This window comes from Cavia porcellus, unplaced genomic scaffold, assembly GCF_034190915.1.
Source record: "Cavia porcellus strain 051 isolate PalLab524CR breed Dunkin Hartley unplaced genomic scaffold, mCavPor4.1 scaffold_4, whole genome shotgun sequence".
NCBI classification, from domain to species: domain Eukaryota; kingdom Metazoa; phylum Chordata; class Mammalia; order Rodentia; family Caviidae; genus Cavia; species Cavia porcellus.
Genome location: NW_026947487.1, coordinates 120,305,842 through 120,324,246, shown reverse-complemented (window position 1 = coordinate 120,324,246; position 18,405 = coordinate 120,305,842). Strand labels below are relative to the sequence as shown.

The following is an 18,405-nucleotide window of genomic DNA, read 5'->3' as shown; positions in this document are numbered from 1 at the left end:
GGCACTCGGGGCTGGTTGTGGTCGTAGCCAGCCCGGCCTCAGGCTGCAGCCAAAGTGCTTGAAGTTCAGCCAAGACTCACGTGGCGCTGTCCACTACGGTCCCCATGGCCACAACCCAGGATGGGGCAGCTGGGGCACTGCCACCAACACCCTATGAGCTTTCCCAGGCCAGAAGTGCCACCCGCAGCCTCAGGCCACCTCTCCATGAGCAGATCTGGGTGCCCAAAAGGGAAGAACATTGGGGACAAAAGAGGCCATGAGGCCCTAGCCAGCTGGCACTGTGTGACCTTCAGGAACGGAGCCATACCTGGCACCAGCCCCGTGGGGTCTGCAGGCAAAGTGTACGCGGAGAGCCGGGCTGCTTAAACCCACAGCGCTGTCCTCTCTGCCTGGGTTGGGGGGTGACACCGAATCCCTGCCAGTCACCGAGTACCAGCAGGGCACCATATGTCCCAGCCTCGGTGTCTGGAACACCGTGGACACGGGTGGTGTCCAGTGAGCATTCGCCGAATGATTTGGGATGGGCTGTGTCGCTGTGGGCGCCAGGTGCTTGACAGCCCGTGTGCCCATGTGGCACAGCTGGTCACCGTGTGTCCTGTGCTCTTGGCCCGGCTTCTCCACACGCGTCTGCCGTGTTGGTTCCAAGCCACCTCCGCAGAAGCGATCTGGAAACCCTGAGCAGCGGTGTCCCCAGTGTCCCAGGCCCATGACCCAGAGCCAGCCTGGCCTGGCCCCACCTGCTGCTGCCCAGGGACGCCCGGTCAGATGGGGGCTGTGAGGCTGGGCCACTTCCCTTGGGAGCACCTGCACATTTGCCTTCTTTGGTTGTCACCAGGCCCAGCCGCTGGCCCTGCAGCAGGCGCAACGTTGACAGGTCCCCACAGCTGCGGCCACACATGTGCCCAGCCATCAGCCTGGGACAGGCGGTGGGGGAGGCGCCCCGCGGAGGGAGGCCAGCGGCTGCAGCTGAGGACGGCAGGTGCCAGGCCAGGCGTGGGTAGCGGAGGAGGGCACGTCCCCACGTCTCCGAGCTGGCCTTTCCTTGCCAGTGCGGGTGCTGTACAGTGCTGGTGGGGATTGTCCTACTGGCCGCCGTCCACAGGCTGGGAGATCCAGACCCTCATGTGCTTCTGCGTCCATACAACAGTGCCTGGGCATTGGGCCAATGGGGGACACCACAGTGGCCGAGACAGCTGGCAGGCATGCAGGCCCCAATTCTAGCTCCATTCGATCTGCCCCATGGCATGGGGGTCCCTGGCCCACTGCAAGGGCAGTCTCTGGCTTGGCTTCGCCTGGCCCTGCCTGCCTGCCAGGGGCCCCTGGGACCCTATCCTGGGGCCTAGGAACTCAGGGGCTGTGCCCAGCCCTCTTTATCTTCATGCTCGCTCTCCACTCCCCGACCCTGAGGGGACTGAGCTGAGCCGCAGGACCCTGGCACAGGGCCTCAACTGACACAGTCCTGGCTGAAAATGCCCAGCTGGCACGAAGGTCCTGGGGGCCTCGGTGATCAGAGGTTCCTAAACCCCAAGTGCCACTTCCTCTTTTAGCATCAGAAAACTTGGAGACCTCACCTCGGATGCTGGGGGCTCAGAGTCTCAGGACCCTTACTGTGGAGCAGCTCGGGGGACCCTGCCTTAGGGGTGCCGAGCACCAACTGCAGACCAGAGCCAGGTGCCCTGGCTCACCTGGTCTGGCCGTGCTGGAGTCACCTGCAGGCTGTGTCTGTGAGGGGCCTGGAGCACCGTGGGGACCGGGGACCTGGCATCAGCGTGCCCCTCACCACCTCTCTCTCTCTCCCAGCCAACAGGACAGATAAGGCCGCAGCGATGCCCGACTCCCCTGCAGAGGTGAAGACACAGCCTCGGGCCACGCCGCCCAGCATGCCACCCCCACCGCCCGCCACATCCCAGGGGGCCACACGCCCACCCTCCTTCACGCCGCACACACGTGAGTAGCCCAAGGGCGTGATCGACCCTCATACCGTCTTTGTGGCCAGGAGCCCACCCTGCACTGTCCGGCTGTGTGGCTCTGGGCGTGCTCGCCCCCCCTGCCAGCCAGGGTTCTCATCGATAGTGTGGGGTGTCCAGGGTTCTGACACCTGTGGGCATCCCGAGGGCTGGCTGCACACAAGAGTGTGGGGTACGGCCGTGGACATGTCAGGGCGAACTGGTCAGAAGCTATGGGTGTGCTTCCCAGAGCCCTCAGGGTGTCACACGAGTCTGGTGCAGGCGCTGCTCGCCGGGCCACAGCTGCCAAGGGAGCCCTGTCCTTTGAGGCCCTGACTCCAGCACTGAGGTCCCGAACAGTGAGCAGGCGGCTGGCTGGCACCGGAGACTCAGGAGTGCGGCCTAGCGTCTCCAGGGTTGAGCGGGAGAGCCACACAGCCCCACCCACACTGCTCCTGCGATGCCCCCCGGGGACAGGACCTTGGTTCCCAGTCCCAGCAGCCCATGAAACCAGAGCTGCCCCTGGGGCACCCTTCCCGGCACTCAGCTGGAGCCTGGCTTTGGCCTTTTAGTCGCCGACCAGAAGCTGGGCCGCCCCAGCTTTGTGCACAGAAGGCTCTGCCCATGGGGAGGACTGGCTGGGGTGGCTGAGTGCAAGGCCAGCCTTGTCCCTGGTCAGCAGTGTTAGCATCCCAGCCTGTCTCCTGCTGGAGGTAGACAGAGGAGGAGCGGAGTGCTGCCTGCTTCCAGCCACGGCCCGCCAGGGACATCCAGGCACCGGCGCCTGGAGGAGCCTCAGGCCTAACATCCTGCATACTTCCACCTGTCTGCAGTCAGGGTCCGGCTGGACCCTGGTCCCCAGGTGGCACCAGCTGGGCCTCTTGCAGGGGGGCCCTGGGCCTCAAGGTCCAGGAGGGTGGTGGGCACGCTGGGCCTGCCCTGGGCCACGTTGCTCTAGCAGAGGCAGCTACACATACACCGACCTCCTAGACAAGGCGGCTGTGGGCCACTGACCCTCTCTCTGGACCGACCCCGGCAGTCTCACTCCAGTGGCTGGCTTTGAGCTGGTGCAGCAGGTGGAGGAGGTCTCTGACTGCAGGATGCAGTTGCTGCTGGTGCCTGAGGGCTTTGGCAGCCCCGGGCAGCGGGAAGAGGTCCAGCACCTAAACAGACACCCACCAAGCACACTGGGGCTCCAGGCGGGCCGCACTGTCCCAGCTGCCCTGCCCCAAGCACTGGCTGAGCTCCTGGGGGCTTTGGTTTTGTGAGGCCATGGATCAGATGGGAGGCAGCTTGTGTGTGGCTGGCTTGGTGCCCCGCTCCTTCCCACCCCTAGTGACCCACTTGGGTCATGTTTGTCATGTTTTCCGGTGAGAGTCTCACTCCAACTGTGCTGTGAGATGGCTCCTCCTCCCCAGGCGGCACCCTCTGTTGGCTTGGCAGGCATGTCTGCCAGAGGTCTGGCCTCCTCTGGGTGGCCTTCATGTTGTCCCCGAGCCACATGTTTCCCCAAGCGCCCAAGGTTCACCGCACCCTCACCTGGCTGGCAGCAGCCCCAGCCAGGCCTCTGCAGCCCCCTGGACATCTCTGAGCTGAGTTGGTGAGACCGACCTTGACCTTGGGCCTGAGGCCACGATTTTCCTGGCTTGTCCTCAGCCCTGGGCACAGCTAATCTTGGAGCTGAGCCACAGGTGGCTGGAAGGTGGGCAGGGAGGCTGAGGCAGTGCAGGCAGCAGGGACCCGGGCCACACTTGTCCACAGCCGGAGCCCTCTGGCCCGGTCTCCACACCACCTTCCCACAGGCTCCCTACCTGCACAGGGAACCCACCAGCCCGCCGGGCTCCTCTGGGCACGCCCCTGCCCCAGGCTCTTGCCCTGGGCATAATTTTGGGACCTAGTCTGAGCCCATCACTGATGCCCACAGCTTGGGCCCGGGGAGCCCTTGGAAGAGGGCTTGTTGAGAACCGGGGATCCCATCCGCACTGATGTGGAGGCTGAAATTCCGGTAGACCCAGAAATGACCTTAGAGATCCTGCAGCCCATCCTTTCCAGGAGAGGAAACTGAGGCCCGAGGGGCGTGGCCCGGCCCAGTGGTGCCTCCTGACAGCGTGTTCTTCTTATTTTGCTTACAGATGGCGAGGATGGACCTGCGACGTCTCTGCCCCACGGCCGTTTCCACGGCTGCTTAAAGTGGTCCATGGTCTGTCTCTGTAAGTAAAATAACAAGAACGGCGGGCCGCAGAGGCCCCGCAGTCCCGCACTCTCAGAGGGAGGGCCAGGCCCCAAGACAGGGCCTTGCACACTGGAGCCTGCTGAGGTGCTTCACTGCGGCTGCCTGGCTGGCAGGGCTGTTCCCAGGGCTGTGAGGACAGAAAGGGCACATCAGGCTCCGCCACTCCAGGGCCTGGCCCAGCCCTGACCTGGGGGCGTAGGGCCACTTGTGCCTCAGTTTCTCCCAGTGAAGCAGACGCGGCCAAAACGCTGAGGATGGACTGCGAGCCATCACTGTCAGTTCCCCCAGAACATGGGGAAGGAGGCCGATCTCAGGGGCCCCGTCCTGAGACTGAGCAAGCACCCTCCCGGGGTGCTGAGAGGAGGCTGCAGGGACCGCTGAGGCCCCCCTCCTCTGTGCGTTGCATGGGGTCCCAGACCGCACCCCGTGCAGTGGCCGTCCGCGTGGCTGTGTGGTTCTCACTGCAGGGACGCGGTCTTCCTGCTCCAGAGCTGCAACCCCGCTGCAGGGATAGAGCAGCTCGGAGGCCACTTGTGGGTTCCTCCGTCCCACTGAACCCGCCAAGGCTGCAAGCCTGGGGAGCCTGGGGTGTCGCGTAGGCCCCCACACCTCGGCTGGGACACGTGTGTGTCTAACTTAGTAACGCACCTGTCGCGGGAGCGAAGGCACTTGTGCCGGGGGCTATTTTCGGCGTCTCTTTAGCAAGCTGCTGAGGCTGCTGGCAGCCGGGAGGACAGACAGCAGCGAGCAGGCCACAGGGACCCGGGCGCCCAGGCCAGGCTGGTAAGCAGCCTCGGGAGGGCGGCGTCGGGAGGGGCCTGGCTTGCCCGTCTCCAAAGGCGCTGGGGTCCACAGGACTCAGGGAACCAGTCCACCGCGATGGTGAGGTCTCCTTGGCAAACGGAATACTCCCTGGCGGGGCTGATGGCACATGGCCATCATGAGCCCTGACCAGGCGTCTGTGAGTCAGTGGCCGCTGTGAGGTCAAAGCTCGCCTGTGAGAGGGAAAGCCAGCCACAGTAGGGTCCAGGGCTCGAGGGGCCTGGGGGACCCGGTGCCCCGAGGCAAGAGGGATGCTGAGTCTGGCGCCCTTTTGGGGCCATCCCTACTTGCGTGGCCCGTGTCCAGGGCCCAACTGTCTGTTCTAAGCCTCGGAGGAGCTCACAGGTCATCGGGCCAGGCTGGCAGGCTGGTCCAGCCCTCGCGTGCCCACGGCAGCACTGCCCAGTACTGCAGCCTGAGCAGGGCAGGCACAGTGCTCAGCTCTCCACCGGAGAGTGTCCTGAGGGCACCCAGCCTCCTGGCTGGTCATGGGGAAGCCCTGGGGTGTCCTCGGGGAGGGGGCTGGAGGCAGGCTCCAAACAGAGGGGACCAGGGCACAAGGCCCCCTGGTTTCTCCTCTGGTACATGGTGGATGGGAGCTGCAGCCAGGCCCTGTGTGACCTAGGCGGCTGTGCCCGCCCTCATACATGAGCACCTGAAGGTGACTGCCAGACCCGTGGGCAGAAGAGAGCACGTCTGCTTCCCTCAGAGTCCCTAGACTGAGGTCCTGCCTGACACCTGTTTCGGCTGGGCCCCTGGGTCAGCACGGTGTGAGGGACAGCTTGGGACTACCCCTTAGCTGTGTCTAAGGTCCCAGTGTCCCTGTTCGGCCTTCAGGTTACAAGTAGCTTCGTGGGGGGTGGGCCAGCGTGGTCCGCCTGGGTGGTCACCTATGGGGCCTCAGTGATATCTGACCACAGGTAACAGAGGAGCCTAAGTGTGAGCAGCCTGACATCCCATGGCTGGCCACATGGGCCAGGGCCCCTCCCCAGGCCTGCAGGATGGACATAGGAGTGACCAGACCCAGCAAGCAGTTGGCAGATATCACACCCCATCCCTGGTCAGGATGGAGAGGGGTGTTCTGCCTGGGACCTCTGGGGTCTAAGCACAGGCAGGAAGCAGCAGATGCCCAAGACTAGATCAGCAGAACCCTGGGCAGCTGCTCCTGGATAAGGGGACTCCATGCCCCCTCAGTACCCACAGGCCCCATCAGGCCTCGCCGCAGAGGGCAGAGGTGGCTGAGCCTCCAGGAACTCGGCCCTGGGGGAAGAGGTGGCCCTGACCGCCCACACCGCATCCCTGCATTCCCAGCTTGGACCTGGGAACTCGGAGGCAGCACAGCAGGCCGGGGCAGGAGCAGAGTAGGTAGGGCTGAGCAGGACAGGCGCGTGTGCGTGTGCATCTGTGGACATATCTGTGGTCCACGGCCCAGTCTGGCTGCAGCCCTAGGGCTGGTCACTCGGGGTCCCCAAGGCCGGCACAGTGCAGACGCACGAGCACAGTGCTGTCGGCTGCCACGGCACCCTCTGCCTCTGCGTCTGTGCTGGGGATCAGTACGTGACTGGGACGCCACACCACAGTGTCCACCAGGGCCCAGGGACACTGACCTGGTGCTGGGGCCAGCCAGTGTCTTGGGGACAGTGCTGGCCCTGCAGTGTGTACATCAGCTGTCCCTGCCTGTCCCCAGCATGCCCCAACCCAGGGCAGTCACACGCCTCCACATGTCCAACCATCTTGGCAGGACCCAGCCTGCTTGTCCTGGAGAGTCCCGTCCTGTGCCCAGCCTGTGGGTTATGGGCCGGCTCAGGGTTGGGGGACATGATTCAGGTGGGGGACGTGGCCGGGCAGAGCGATGTGGCCGGGCTGCTGCACAGAGGCAGGGGCTATGGGCCCCTCCTCATCTCCACACCCAGGAGGAGGCGACAGGGAGCCTGTGGGTAAAGAACCCCTAAGCCAGTAACGGGGGCCCTGACCTCCAGCTACACACAGGTGCTGTCACTTAGGGCCACTGCTGAGCCATGAGCCTCCCTCCCCGCACCCTGGGCACAGCCTTCCTCTGGTGCCATTTCTGGATCTGCGCGGCTGCAGGAACCTCACAGCAACGGGCTCTGCACACCAGGCAGCTCCACTCTGGACGGCCCGGGACGCCCATCGTTCGGTCACGTCGCGGTCCCTCTGTGTCACTGCCTCTGTACGTCACCACCTGCCTCCCCCTCGCCCCTGCAGTGATGAACGGCGGGAGCCACTCGCCCACGGCTGTGCACGGTGCCCCGTCCACGCCCAATGGCTTCAGCAACGGCCCGGCCACTTCATGCTCGGCTGCGCTGTCCACACAGCACCTGCCCCCGGCCTGCGGGGCCCGGCAGCTCAGCAAGCTGAAGCGTTTCCTCAGCACCCTGCAGCAGTTTGGCAGCGACATTTCGCCCGAGATCGGGGAGCGTGTGCGCATGCTGGTGTTGGGGCTGGTGGTGAGTGGGCTCCCTCCACGTGGCTGGGCGCGGTGGCAGCCCCCTCGCCCAGAAGTGGGTGGCGATAGGCTGTCGCTGACCCGCAGTCTCTTTCTCCCAGAACTCCACGCTGACGATCGAGGAGTTCCACTCCAAGCTGCAAGAGGCCACCAACTTCCCTCTGCGGCCGTTCGTCATCCCCTTCCTGAAGGTAGCCCCAGCCCCACCCCGCGTCTGACGGGTGTCATCCCTGAGGGAGCAGTCCTGACGTCAGGGCGGATTCCTGCCAGGGAAGGCAGCACACTTGCTGTCAGAGCCCACGAGTTAGCACCAAACTGGGGACTCTAGGGCAGAGTGCTGGATTCAGCACCACATCTTTGATGGCCACGGGTGCCGGTCCTTGCAGCAGCCACCCCCAAGCAGCACTGCGTGCCAGCAGTTGAGGCTTAGAGGCACAGCCACAAGTGGCAGGCATGTCCTCCTCAGAGCTCGGTCCCGGATAGGATGCACCAGTCAGCACTATAGACACCAGAATGGTGGGCAAGGAGGAAATGTTGTAGAAGCCCGCAGGGCAGGGGACATTACATGGGGCTTAGGAGGAGCAGGGAAGGGTGGTTGACAGAGCCCTCCAGGCAGCAGGGACAGCATGTGTCAAGGTCCTGTGGCAGGAGGGGCAGCAGAGTGCGGGTGGTAAGAGTCCAGGGAGGCTGTGGGTGTGGACAGGCAGTGGGCGCACAGCTAGGCTGCAGGTGGATGAGCAGCCGTCTGAAGAAGGCGCCACCTGGCTCCTTCCAGGGGTCCCCAGGTCAGGCTGGAGCAGATACCCAGGCTGCCGCTGTGAAATGGGGACCTTCGCCTCTGGGAAGCCTGTACAGGGGCGCAGCACTTGTGAGGCACAGTGACACTGTGGGGTTCAGCGTGTCCCCTGGATGAGGGGCCAAGGGCACAGGGGTCCTGCTCTCTCCACTCTGGTCTTCTCTCCCCGTGGCTCCCTGTGGCTCCAGCTCTGTCTAGCCCCATGGTGGTGGCAGGCACCCCAGGGTAGCTGTGGTCACAGGTGGGCAGGACACCAGCATCACCAGCACCCAGCGAGCACCAGGGCCGCACCAGCCCAGCGGCTCCTGACCTCCTGGGCTGTTTCTCTCTGCCCCCCACAGCTCTTGAAGGTCTCGCCCTCACCCCTGCCCCAAAGGTTCATCCCCCAGGACCCCAGAGAGGCACCCTGCCCTGCAGTGCATGTCCTGTCCTCACCAGGGTGCAGGGTTGCCCTGTCACCCAGGTCACCTCACACCGGGGCATCACGACTCTCTGCCTGTAGACAAGGCTGAGTCTGGCCGTGGGACCTGCCCTGGGACACGCAGCCCACGGGAGCCCAGCAGGCGCCCAGCAGTGCCCAGAGCTGCTGCAAGTGTTGCAGAATGGTCCTCATGCTGCTTTGCAGATGCGCCTCCATGCAGAGGTGGAGTGGGACCCAAGGTCCTGTGACCAGTGCCCGGTGCTCCTGGGAACAGGGAGGGGACCTAGACCCTGTTTTGGGTAGGCAGGACCATTCCCATCAAGGGCAGTTGTGTGTCTGGACTATGCCATGGATGCTGCCTGTCCCTGGTCCCCACCTCCCTGCCTGATCTGATCGCTGTACTGGCCGGAAGCCGGCTTTCCAGAAGCTGGAACAAGCTGCCTGCTGCAGCCCTGGCTCCCAGTTGGCCCAGGGACCAGGAATCCAGATGTTTCCACGGCTGCACAGTGCCTAGCCAGTACTGGGCCTGTCCCCACCCTGCCGCGCTGGCCAGAGCGGGGATTCGGGCTCCTGGGGCCTCCTGGGACCTGGTTCCCAGCTCCAGCTCCTGACGCATCAGGCAGATGGCGGCTGGCCCTCGTTCAGCTACCAGATAGGAAAACAGGCCTGGCAGCTGGCGCCGCCTGATGGGAACATTGCAGGCCGGGTAGACGCGTATGAGGGCTGGGAGGCAGAGGCGGGAAGCCACCAGCAGCTTTGAAGTGCATGAGAAAGAAGGGAGCTGCATTTGTTTACAAACGCTTGGAACTGCTGGCCCTCCCAGGCGGCCTCCACTGGGCCCTGCGCCAGCAGCTTGGGCCCAGCCTGCCCCATCCGCTACGCGTGGCTCTGGGACGCCCAGCGGTGAACAGTGAGGCTGAGCCAGAAGTGGTGGCCGGGACACACTGTGTGAGGCCCAGTGCTCTTACTCACAAAGCCTGGTGGCCTGCAGAGCCTCGGTGCATGCTGACATCCAGCCCCAGCTCCAGGCTTCCCTCGGGTGGGCCTGGACACAGGAGGCCAGCACAGGGATGGGGTGGGGGGCTGGCATCCCTCAGCACCCCCCAGGGGCCAGAGCAGAATTTGCCCGCCTCCTGCTTCTGCTCCCTGCGCCCCTGTTTTGGTTCACTCTGTGCCTGGGACTGGTTGCTTCTGCTCCCTGCAAGCCTCAAGTTCCTCCTCTGTCCAGAGGCACTGTGATGCCTCCCCAGAGAGCATGGTGACAGGATCAGGTAGGCCCTGATCCTAGGACCAGAGTCGCTGTCCTGTTGGCCTCCCATGCACCTTGTGGAAGCAGCAAGGTTTCTGAGGAAATGACTGGGGACCGAGGCCTAGAGCCCAGTGGCTGCCAGCCCAGGCTCCACACACTCGGCTTAGTTGTGCGGGCCCCACTGTCGCCCCACACAGGCCAACCTGCCCCTGCTGCAGCGTGAGCTACTGCACTGTGCCCACCTGGCCAAGCAGACACCCGCCCAGTACCTGGCACAACACGAGGAGACGCTGCTGGACACCAGCACAACCTCCCCTGGGGACTCCTCCGAGCTCCTGCTGGAGGTGAACGAGAACGGCAAGAGGCGGACGCCCGACAGGTACTGCCCCCCACCTGGCCAGAGCAGCCCCATGGAGGGGCTGAGTGACCACCACAGGCACCTCTGCATCCCGCGGCACCTGTGCTGCCCAGCTGGTGACCAGGCCACAGTTCAGGCTGATGGTCTGAAGATCCTGACACCCCAGGAGCCCCTGGGCCTGTCCACAGAGGCCAGGCCTCCAGTGGCCAGGCTACGCCCCTCTACCTGCCACAGAGGAGCTGTGCCCTCCTTGCCTGTGCTGCCCTAGGCAGTGGCACCTACACCAGGGGCCTAGGTATCCCCTCTTCCCAGCCCCTCAACACAGTGCCCTCCGCCCTGCATGACTGGAGTCTCAGTGCACTGCCTCCCTCCCACCTCCCGGGCCTCTGTCCATGGCTGGTGGCTCTGACTGTTGTCCCACCTGGTTTCCGGGCCAGGACCAAAGAGAATGAGTCGGACAGTGACCCGTCACACCCTGAGCACCTCAGCAAACGGCCGTGCACCCTGAGCCCCGCCCAGCGCTACAGCCCCAGCAATGGGCTGCCACACCCCATGCCACCCCCACACTACCGCCTGGAGGACATGGCCATGGCCCACCACTTCCGAGACCCCTACCGCCCCCCTGACCCCCGAGAGCTGCGGGAGCGCCACCGGCAGCTCGGTGAGTAGTGCGCAGAGATGGGATGCCATGCCAGCCCCGGGCTGCCTGCGGGGGCCTAGGTGCCTGTTTAGGTCACACAGCCTCTATGTGCCTCAGTTTCCACCAAGGTTACTCAAGGAACAGAGGTCGTGTGAGGACCGGGGTGTGTTGACATGGAGCTTGCCCTGGTCACAGTGACAACTGCTGGCGAGGAGACCAGGCCGTTTCAGGCTGGCTCCTCCACGCCACCCTGCCTGGCTGACCCCTCTGTGCTGGAGATCAGGAGGTGGCCAGCCAGCCCCAACCCAGGAGGCTGAGGGCCCATGGAAACTGCCAACCCATGGGTGCCCTCGCACCCCAGGGTCTGGGGCAGGTCATCTCCCACCCCCATCCTGCCAGAATGCCCCAGCTGAGGCCCAGGCAGCAGGTGACAGTGGCTGGCTGGCTGCAGCTGGGTCAGGCAGGTGCTAATTCCCACCCATTTTTGCTCACACAAAAATAAACACCAGCTGTCGGGAGATCTCAGCCACTATTTTGGGGCCCAGCTGGGGCCCAGCTTTGCAGGCGGCCAGGCAGGCAGTGACATCGGCTGTGGTCCTGCTGCATTTTGTGTTCCGGGCCTACAGACTCTCTGGCCAGTGGCCCAGAGAGAGACCCAGACTCCCAAAAGCCAGCTCCACAAGTCAGGGCACCCAGGGAGAGGGTACATGTGGGGCACCTGCCATTGTCCTGTCCCCACCGTCCCCTACCAGGCCATGCCCTTCCTCCTCCATTTGGCCACCTGCAACTCAGTACAGACACAGCCCCAGTGGTCCCAGTGTGCCCATCCCAGACTAGGACGATGATGAGGGCCCAGGCTGGAGGCAGAGGCAGCTCAGAGTGCACAGACCTCTCCCCAGCGCACTCTCCTCTGTGGGCCCTGGTGTTGCTCTGCCCTGGGGAGCCAGCCGGGGTGGGGAAACTGAGGCACAGAAGCAGAGGCAAGCCCCATGGGGAGTGAGCATCTTCGCACTGACTCTGGCCAGTGCCTGCCCTTGGAGCTGATGGCTCACCACGGCCAGCAGGCAGAACCCATGGCCATGCTTGGGTGGGACAGGGGGGCAGGGGGACCTGGAACAGGACCAGGGCAGCTGCCTGTGGCCAGGGGCTCAGGACATGACTGCTGGCACTGGGCCCTGGGGTGCAGAGAGTGCAGGCGGTTGAGGGGAGCCTCTGAGAGAGGAGACAGGTGGCCCGCGGGACTGAGGTTGCTGAGAGCCGTGAGGTGTGTGGTGAGGTCTTGGGGACCGGGGCAGGGTGGCCACGCTAGCACTGGAAGGGGACAGGTTTGTGTTTTCCTCTGGAGTGTTGAGCTGGGTCCTAAGCTCTGGGGCAGCAGGCAGAGGGCCAGTGCTCCGAGGCCCCCACGCCATGCTGATGCAGACACAGCCCAGGGAAGGGCCTCTGGGGAGAGGGGTCCGGGGAGCAGGGGCGGAGGCTGGACGGGGCTAAGCCTGCACCACCCTTTGCAGCAGTACCTGGGTCCCGGCAGGAAGAAGTGATCGACCACAGGCTCACGGAGCGCGAGTGGGCGGAGGAGTGGAAACACCTCAACAACGTGAGTGTCTGCCTCCCAGGTCCAAGGTGGGCCCCGTGCAGGCCTCTCAGGTTCAGGACCCCATCTGGGCCTCCCTGGGTCCCCTGCATGAGCCCTCTCTGTCCCCAGGCCTGTCGGGGAGCCATGGGGGGCAGGAAGGACAGGGCCATCAGGCAGGCCAGCTGTCTCCCCTCCTGCTCAGTGGCTCTTTCAGGGTGGAGACCCTTGGGGAAGAATTTCTGGGGCTCTGTGTGGCCCCGGCTTTAGGCAGCATGGGCAGTGGCGCCCCTCAGGGCCCCCACTCCACCATCCACAGGGCCACTGACACCACCCTCACCCACTGCCCCGAGCCGTGACGGCCAGCGCCTGCAGCTCCACCACCAGGCTCTGCGCCCTGAGCTGGCCTGGTCCCTGCCGTGCCCCTGACGGCCGCAATGCTGCCCGCACGCAGCTCCTGAACTGCATCATGGACATGGTGGAGAAGACCCGCCGCTCACTGACCGTGCTGCGCCGGTGCCAGGAGGCCGACCGTGAGGAGCTCAACCACTGGATCCGGCGCTACAGCGACAGCGAGGATGGCAAGAAGGGCTCCGCTCCTGCCCGGCCCCTCAGCAGCTCCGGCCCCGAGGGGTCTCAACTAGGTGGGCAGTGGGGAGGCCGCGCAGGGGCCACGGGGGCGCCTGCTAGCCGAGGTGCTGGGGGGGGGGCCTGATTCCCGTAGAGCTGTCACACGGGAACGCAACCGGAATTCAGCCGAAGGAAGATCCTTCCCCTCGCCCCTGACCCAGGTCTGTGGTCCTCTGGCTCGAGGTTAATGCGTAGCCCATGGTGTGCCTGCAGACATGGACCACCCAGCCTCAGGCCCTGGGCTGCCGAGCCACCGTTAGTGCCCTGGCTGGGTGCAGGTTTCTGCCATGGTCCCTAGGGACTGCCACGGAAAACTGAGGGCCCAGCAAGGGTCAGAGAGCCCCAGGGTGAGCAGACAGCCTAACCCTAACCCTTCCGTTTCAGACCCACACCGGGAGCTCATGCCCAGAGCGCTGTCCGGCTACATGCCTGAGGAGATCTGGAGGAAGGCTGGTGCGTGGGGCAGCAGGGACACAGGAACAGCTGAGCCCTAGGCATCTCAGACACGGAGGATTCCTCCCAGGGGTGCCCAGGGCCGCATCATGCATGGTGGAGCTTGCACGGGAGGCTGCATGGTCATGCACAGGCTCTCAGGCCAGGCAGACAGCCAGAGCGGGAGCTCCTCAGCCGTGGGGAGGGCTTGTAACCCTTTGCTGGCACAGTGGAGGACACACTCAGTCCAGAGGGAACTGGGCATCACAGGCAGACGAGGTGGCTGCTTGGGCAGAGGGGACTGAATGTGTTTCAGTTTTGAGGGATTCGTTGAGAGGCGTGAGGGGGAGGGGAGTTGCAGTAGAAAGCAGAGAGAAGGGGATCCCAACCTGGAATTGGGGGCAGTGGCCAGGGGCCAGGTACGGGTCCAGCCTGGACAAGGGACAGCTGTCCCCATGCTGCACTCTCCTCATCAACTCACCTTGAGACCTCAACTAATGTCCACCTGGGGCCTCGCCCAACAGGGACCTACTGGCCGCAGATCAGGGGCTCCAGACCCTGCTAGGGGTTCAGCACCCCAAGGATGCAGATGCTCAGAGGGGAGACCCAGGGATGTCTTAGCACCCCAAATAAGAGTCCCATGTGTCTCACTCTATCTCACCAGAGCCAGTTCTCAAAGACAGTGCTACCAGGTAAACTGAGGCAGGCATCATTGACCTTGGTGTAGTTTAGCAAGAACTCGAGGAGGGCTACAGCAGATCAAAATGGATCCACTTGGGTCCGGGCCTCGCCCTGTGGCTCCCAGCAGACCTGAGAAGTGGTCATGGGGTCCTCAAGAGCCTTAGACTGCCAACTCAGTGGACATAGAACCCGGCTCCCCTGGACCCCACGAGCAGCATGGTGGCAGCATGCGCTCTGGGGAGGTGGACAGTGCATGGGCGCGTTGGCTCCCACTGGGCCGCAGAAAGGAGCAGGGCCCTTGCAGGGGCAGCCTCCCCACCCTGTGGAATCTGCTCCACGAGGTCAAACCCCCAGGAACCCATGCTCACCAGGGCTGGGGAATCATGGCAGGGAGAGCCGGGCACCTGCAGAAGGTTCCACAGGCTCGAGCGCACTTGCACACACGCGCTCAGGATACGATTGCCTGGACACCGGGATCTGCACAGGCTGAGCTCTCAGTGTGCCCAAGCGCACATGTGGAGAGGGCCGGGCATGTGTGCTGCAGCTGGGGGCCCCGCCCGGTGTCAGGAGCCCAGGAGACATAAGGCCCAGCCCTGTGACCACAGCCCCACCACGCTTTGCAGAGGAAGCTGTGAACGAGGTAAAGCGTCAGGCGATGTCAGAGCTGCAGAAAGCCGTGTCGGATGCAGAGCGTAAAGCCCACGAGCTCATCACCACGGAGCGCGCCAAGATGGAGCGGGCCCTGGCTGAGGCCAAGCGCCAGGCCTCTGAGGACGCCCTGACCGTCATCAACCAGCAGGAGGACTCCAGCGAGGTAAGGGCAGCCATGCCCATGCCCACTCTGCCCTGGCACCTGGCAGCCGCCACATGAGCAGCGCAAGGGTGGCCCAGGGTGCCAGTGCGGGATGCTGGTGCAGGGGCAGAGATCCCGGGGCGGGGCCAGGCTCTCCCAGCATATGGCGCAGCCCTCAGCACGCTCCTCTGCACAGTTCTGCCAGCCACATCTGGCTATGGAGGAGCAGGCTGGTCAGGGACAGGCGTCTGGGTGGGCAGAGGAAGGACTGGCACAGCAGGTGTGGCGGCACACACCTGTCATCCCGGCTATTTAGCCACAGAGGTAGGAGGATCTAAAGTTCAAGGCCAGCCCAGCAACCAGGCAAGACCTTGTGTCAAAACAAAACATAAAAACAGGGCTGAGGATACAGCTAAAGGGTAGCAGCAGGCTCCAGGCCTTGGAATCCATCCACAGTACAGGAAAACATAAAGAGGAAGATAACTTGACACAGGCCCAGCACTGAGTGTTTCAGGAGTGGAGACGGGCTCAGGGAGCTGCTCACGGCCAGTGACAGCAGCGGGGACAGGGAGCCAGCCCCCCTGCCTCCCAGCCACCCTGGGGGTTGGGAGGCAGAGCCAGGCCGGCTGAGCCACGTGGGACGTGGGCCACGTGGCTGCGACCCCTGGGCAGGGCCTGCTCTGGTCTGCACTCGGGCCGGAGGAGCAGCTCCTCACGGGGAAGCCGCAGTCCCGCTCTACCCAGGCCTCCCAGACACCAGTCACAAGCAGCAGCGTCTGCCGGGACCAGGGCCATGCCGTGGGAGGTTTGGGGGCAGGCCTCCCTCCTCGCAGTGCCCTGACCTCCCCGCGCCCCACAGAGCTGCTGGAACTGCGGGCGGAAGGCCAGTGAGACCTGCAGCGGCTGCAATGCGGCGCGCTACTGCGGCTCCTTCTGCCAGCACAAGGACTGGGAGAAGCACCACCACGTGTGTGGCCAGAGCCTGCAGGGCCCCACCGCTGCCGTGGCTGACCCGCTGCCCCGGCAGCCGGACGTCACCGCCAGCCCCAGTGAAGCTGGCTCCGCAGGGCCCTCTCGCCCAGGCTCCCCCGGGCCACCTGGCCCTCTGGATGCCGCTGTGCCCCGCTGACCCTTCCAGGCCCTGATGCCCGGCCCATGGATGCCACGCCCCGCCAACCCTGGCCCAGTCTGGCTGCCGGACGCCTGGCCAGCCGGCGGGAAACACTGCTGCTACTGCTTCTGTCCAAAAGCATCACAGAACCAACCAGAGCTGCACGGCAGCCTCCTCAGCTACCTGACACGACCGTCCACCACGACCTCTGCCTGGCACCCTCCTGAGCCGGTGGCCAAGCTCCAGCAGCCATGGCGCCAGTGGAGCGTGCCAGCTCGCCCACCGTCTGTCCCCCGTCCCGTGTCTGTCTTGTCTGTCTCCCACTGTCTCTCATCTTCGTTCTGTCTTTATGACTTCCACACGCTTTCCCTATGAGGAAGAAAGCCTAACTGGTGACTCGTTTTCAGTGAAGAATTTGGAGGATTTTGCTTTGTTGACAAAAGAGCTTCTCAGAAAAGGACAAGGATGCCCGTGGGGTTCTCCCGCTTCCTGAGTGAAAGGGGAAGAACTGATTCTGTATCCAGAGACCTGAGCTCACTGTGCCACCCGGGCCACCCCAGGGGCACCCGGCAGACGCAGCCACACAGTGAGGAAGATTTCAGTTTCCAACTCAAGAAGCATTTTGGTTTCAGGTTATTGTGGTGGGGTTTGTTTGGTTGGTTGGTCCTTTTTTTTTTTTTAATGTCAGACTTTTTGGCTTTAAGTAAAAATCCAAAAAGGTTTTTTTAAAAAGCAAAGGAGACATACCTGTAAACTACCTTGCTAGCTAGCCAGCCAAGGATACCGGACACACCTCTGCTCCAAAGGAAACCCAGAAAGCAAACACAAGAAGTCAAAATCCAAAACGCTTTTCCACTGCCAAAGTATTCCTTTCACTGTTTCAGTCCGGCCTGGGTTCATTTGGATGCTGGTCTTTTGTTTGGTTTTGATTGGGTGCTGGGATTCTGGGGTCCAGAGGGTCCGGTCCCAGAAGCGACCTCCCGTGTCCCTGCAGCTCTGCAGCCCCTCACCAGGCAGAGCCGGCAGCGCGGCGTCCCTGGGCCCGCACCAGTGTGCGTCCTGCCCGGTCAGGGAGACCTGTCTGTCCTCGAGCCTGCAACTGTCCATATTTCATTTCTCTACTTGTGAAAAGAAAAAAAAAAGTGCTAACGTGTTCTTCCCGGAGAGAGCACAACTCTGAAACAAAACTGTGACAATCTTTCGGGTTGATTCCTGCTGTTTTCAGAGCGGAAGGCGGCGGCCGCTCCCGGAACCCTGCCTCCATCCTCCACTGCTACCTCTCTCGGCTCCCACCGGACACCTTCAAACTTTGCAGGAAAAAGCAAACTCACAGATTAAAGCAGCCGCCCTCCCTCCCCTCAAAGACTCATGCTCAGCTGTACATAACCCTGTGTCCATTGTCCGTCCAGCCAGCCAGCTATTCTTCAGCCCTGGGGACAGGACACTCCCCCAACCTGTTCTCCCACCCTACCCCCACCCACGTGACGCCCTCGGCATCTTGAGATGGAGATGCGGGGGAGACTCAGCACCCAAGACAGACCGGGCCTGCTCTCCGCATGCAGCAGCAGCGGAGGCGTGAAGGACTTGAGTGCAATAGGGGTCCGTGGGGCCCGTGCCCACGCGAGGCCTGCGCGTGAATGTGAATGTACATAGCTCTACAGAGGTCCAAATAATGGTGTCCACAAGGATGGTAAAAGGTATTTGCCAAATAAAGAGAAATCACACACACGTGTGATGAAGCGGGTTTTCGGTGAAATCTGCAGCTCCTCAGGCGGGGGTGGCTCTGTGGGCGAGGCTTCCCCAAGTTGCAGAATCCATCCTTGGAGCGAGAGCCAGCACTCACCAAGTGCCACCAGCCCTGGGATAGCAGCACCCGTGCCCCAAAGGTCAGGAGAGCGCTGTCCGGCCCTCCAGGAGGTCCCCAGGGCCACAGCCCTGAGCTCTGCTCCTGTGGGTCTCAGGAAGTGTCGGCCGCCAGGGAATTGGCTCTGGTCACACATGGCAGCCTGTGCTGGTTTCCGTTTGCTGGTTTTCTCTATGCACCCATGGAGGAGACTGTGCTGTGGGTGCCTCGTGAGACCTCCACTGCCTTGCTGCACAAAGCCCCCAGACCCCTCCTGGTTACAATTAGCAAAGGGCCCTGAACCCCTGGAGTGGTAGGCACTGCGCCTGCACAGGGCACCCACGGCCCTCAGGTTGTGTGTCCTGGCAAGGCCAAGCTGCAAGCTGTGGCCTCTGGAGCACCACGGCCTG

General features: G+C 63.6%; 1 protein-coding gene across 8 annotated transcripts in view; it reads left to right on the top strand.

Annotated features, from left to right (window-relative positions):
* Cbfa2t3 (CBFA2/RUNX1 partner transcriptional co-repressor 3) overlaps window positions 1-17,880 on the top strand; it is a 48,840-nt gene extending 30,960 nt beyond the window's left edge. For 5 of the 8 annotated variants that reach the window (XM_013145914.3, XM_063247815.1, XM_004999236.4 and 2 more), the window contains 11 exons: window positions 1,801-1,947; window positions 4,079-4,156; window positions 7,228-7,469; window positions 7,570-7,659; window positions 10,132-10,313; window positions 10,730-10,953; window positions 12,444-12,529; window positions 12,960-13,149; window positions 13,520-13,588; window positions 14,872-15,062; window positions 15,901-17,880. In XM_013145914.3, the coding sequence (XP_013001368.2) occupies window positions 1,801-1,947; window positions 4,079-4,156; window positions 7,228-7,469; window positions 7,570-7,659; window positions 10,132-10,313; window positions 10,730-10,953; window positions 12,444-12,529; window positions 12,960-13,149; window positions 13,520-13,588; window positions 14,872-15,062; window positions 15,901-16,170 (1,769 nt within the window). In that variant the 3' untranslated portion in view covers window positions 16,171-17,880. Of the gene's footprint in view, window positions 1-1,800; window positions 1,948-4,078; window positions 4,157-4,879; window positions 4,963-7,227; window positions 7,470-7,569; window positions 7,660-10,131; window positions 10,314-10,729; window positions 10,954-12,443; window positions 12,530-12,959; window positions 13,150-13,519; window positions 13,589-14,871; window positions 15,063-15,900 lie in introns of those variants that run through there. The other 3 variants (XM_013145923.3, XM_013145927.3, XM_013145943.3) reach the window with 3 other exon arrangements.
* The last annotated feature ends 525 nt before the right edge of the window (window positions 17,881-18,405 follow it).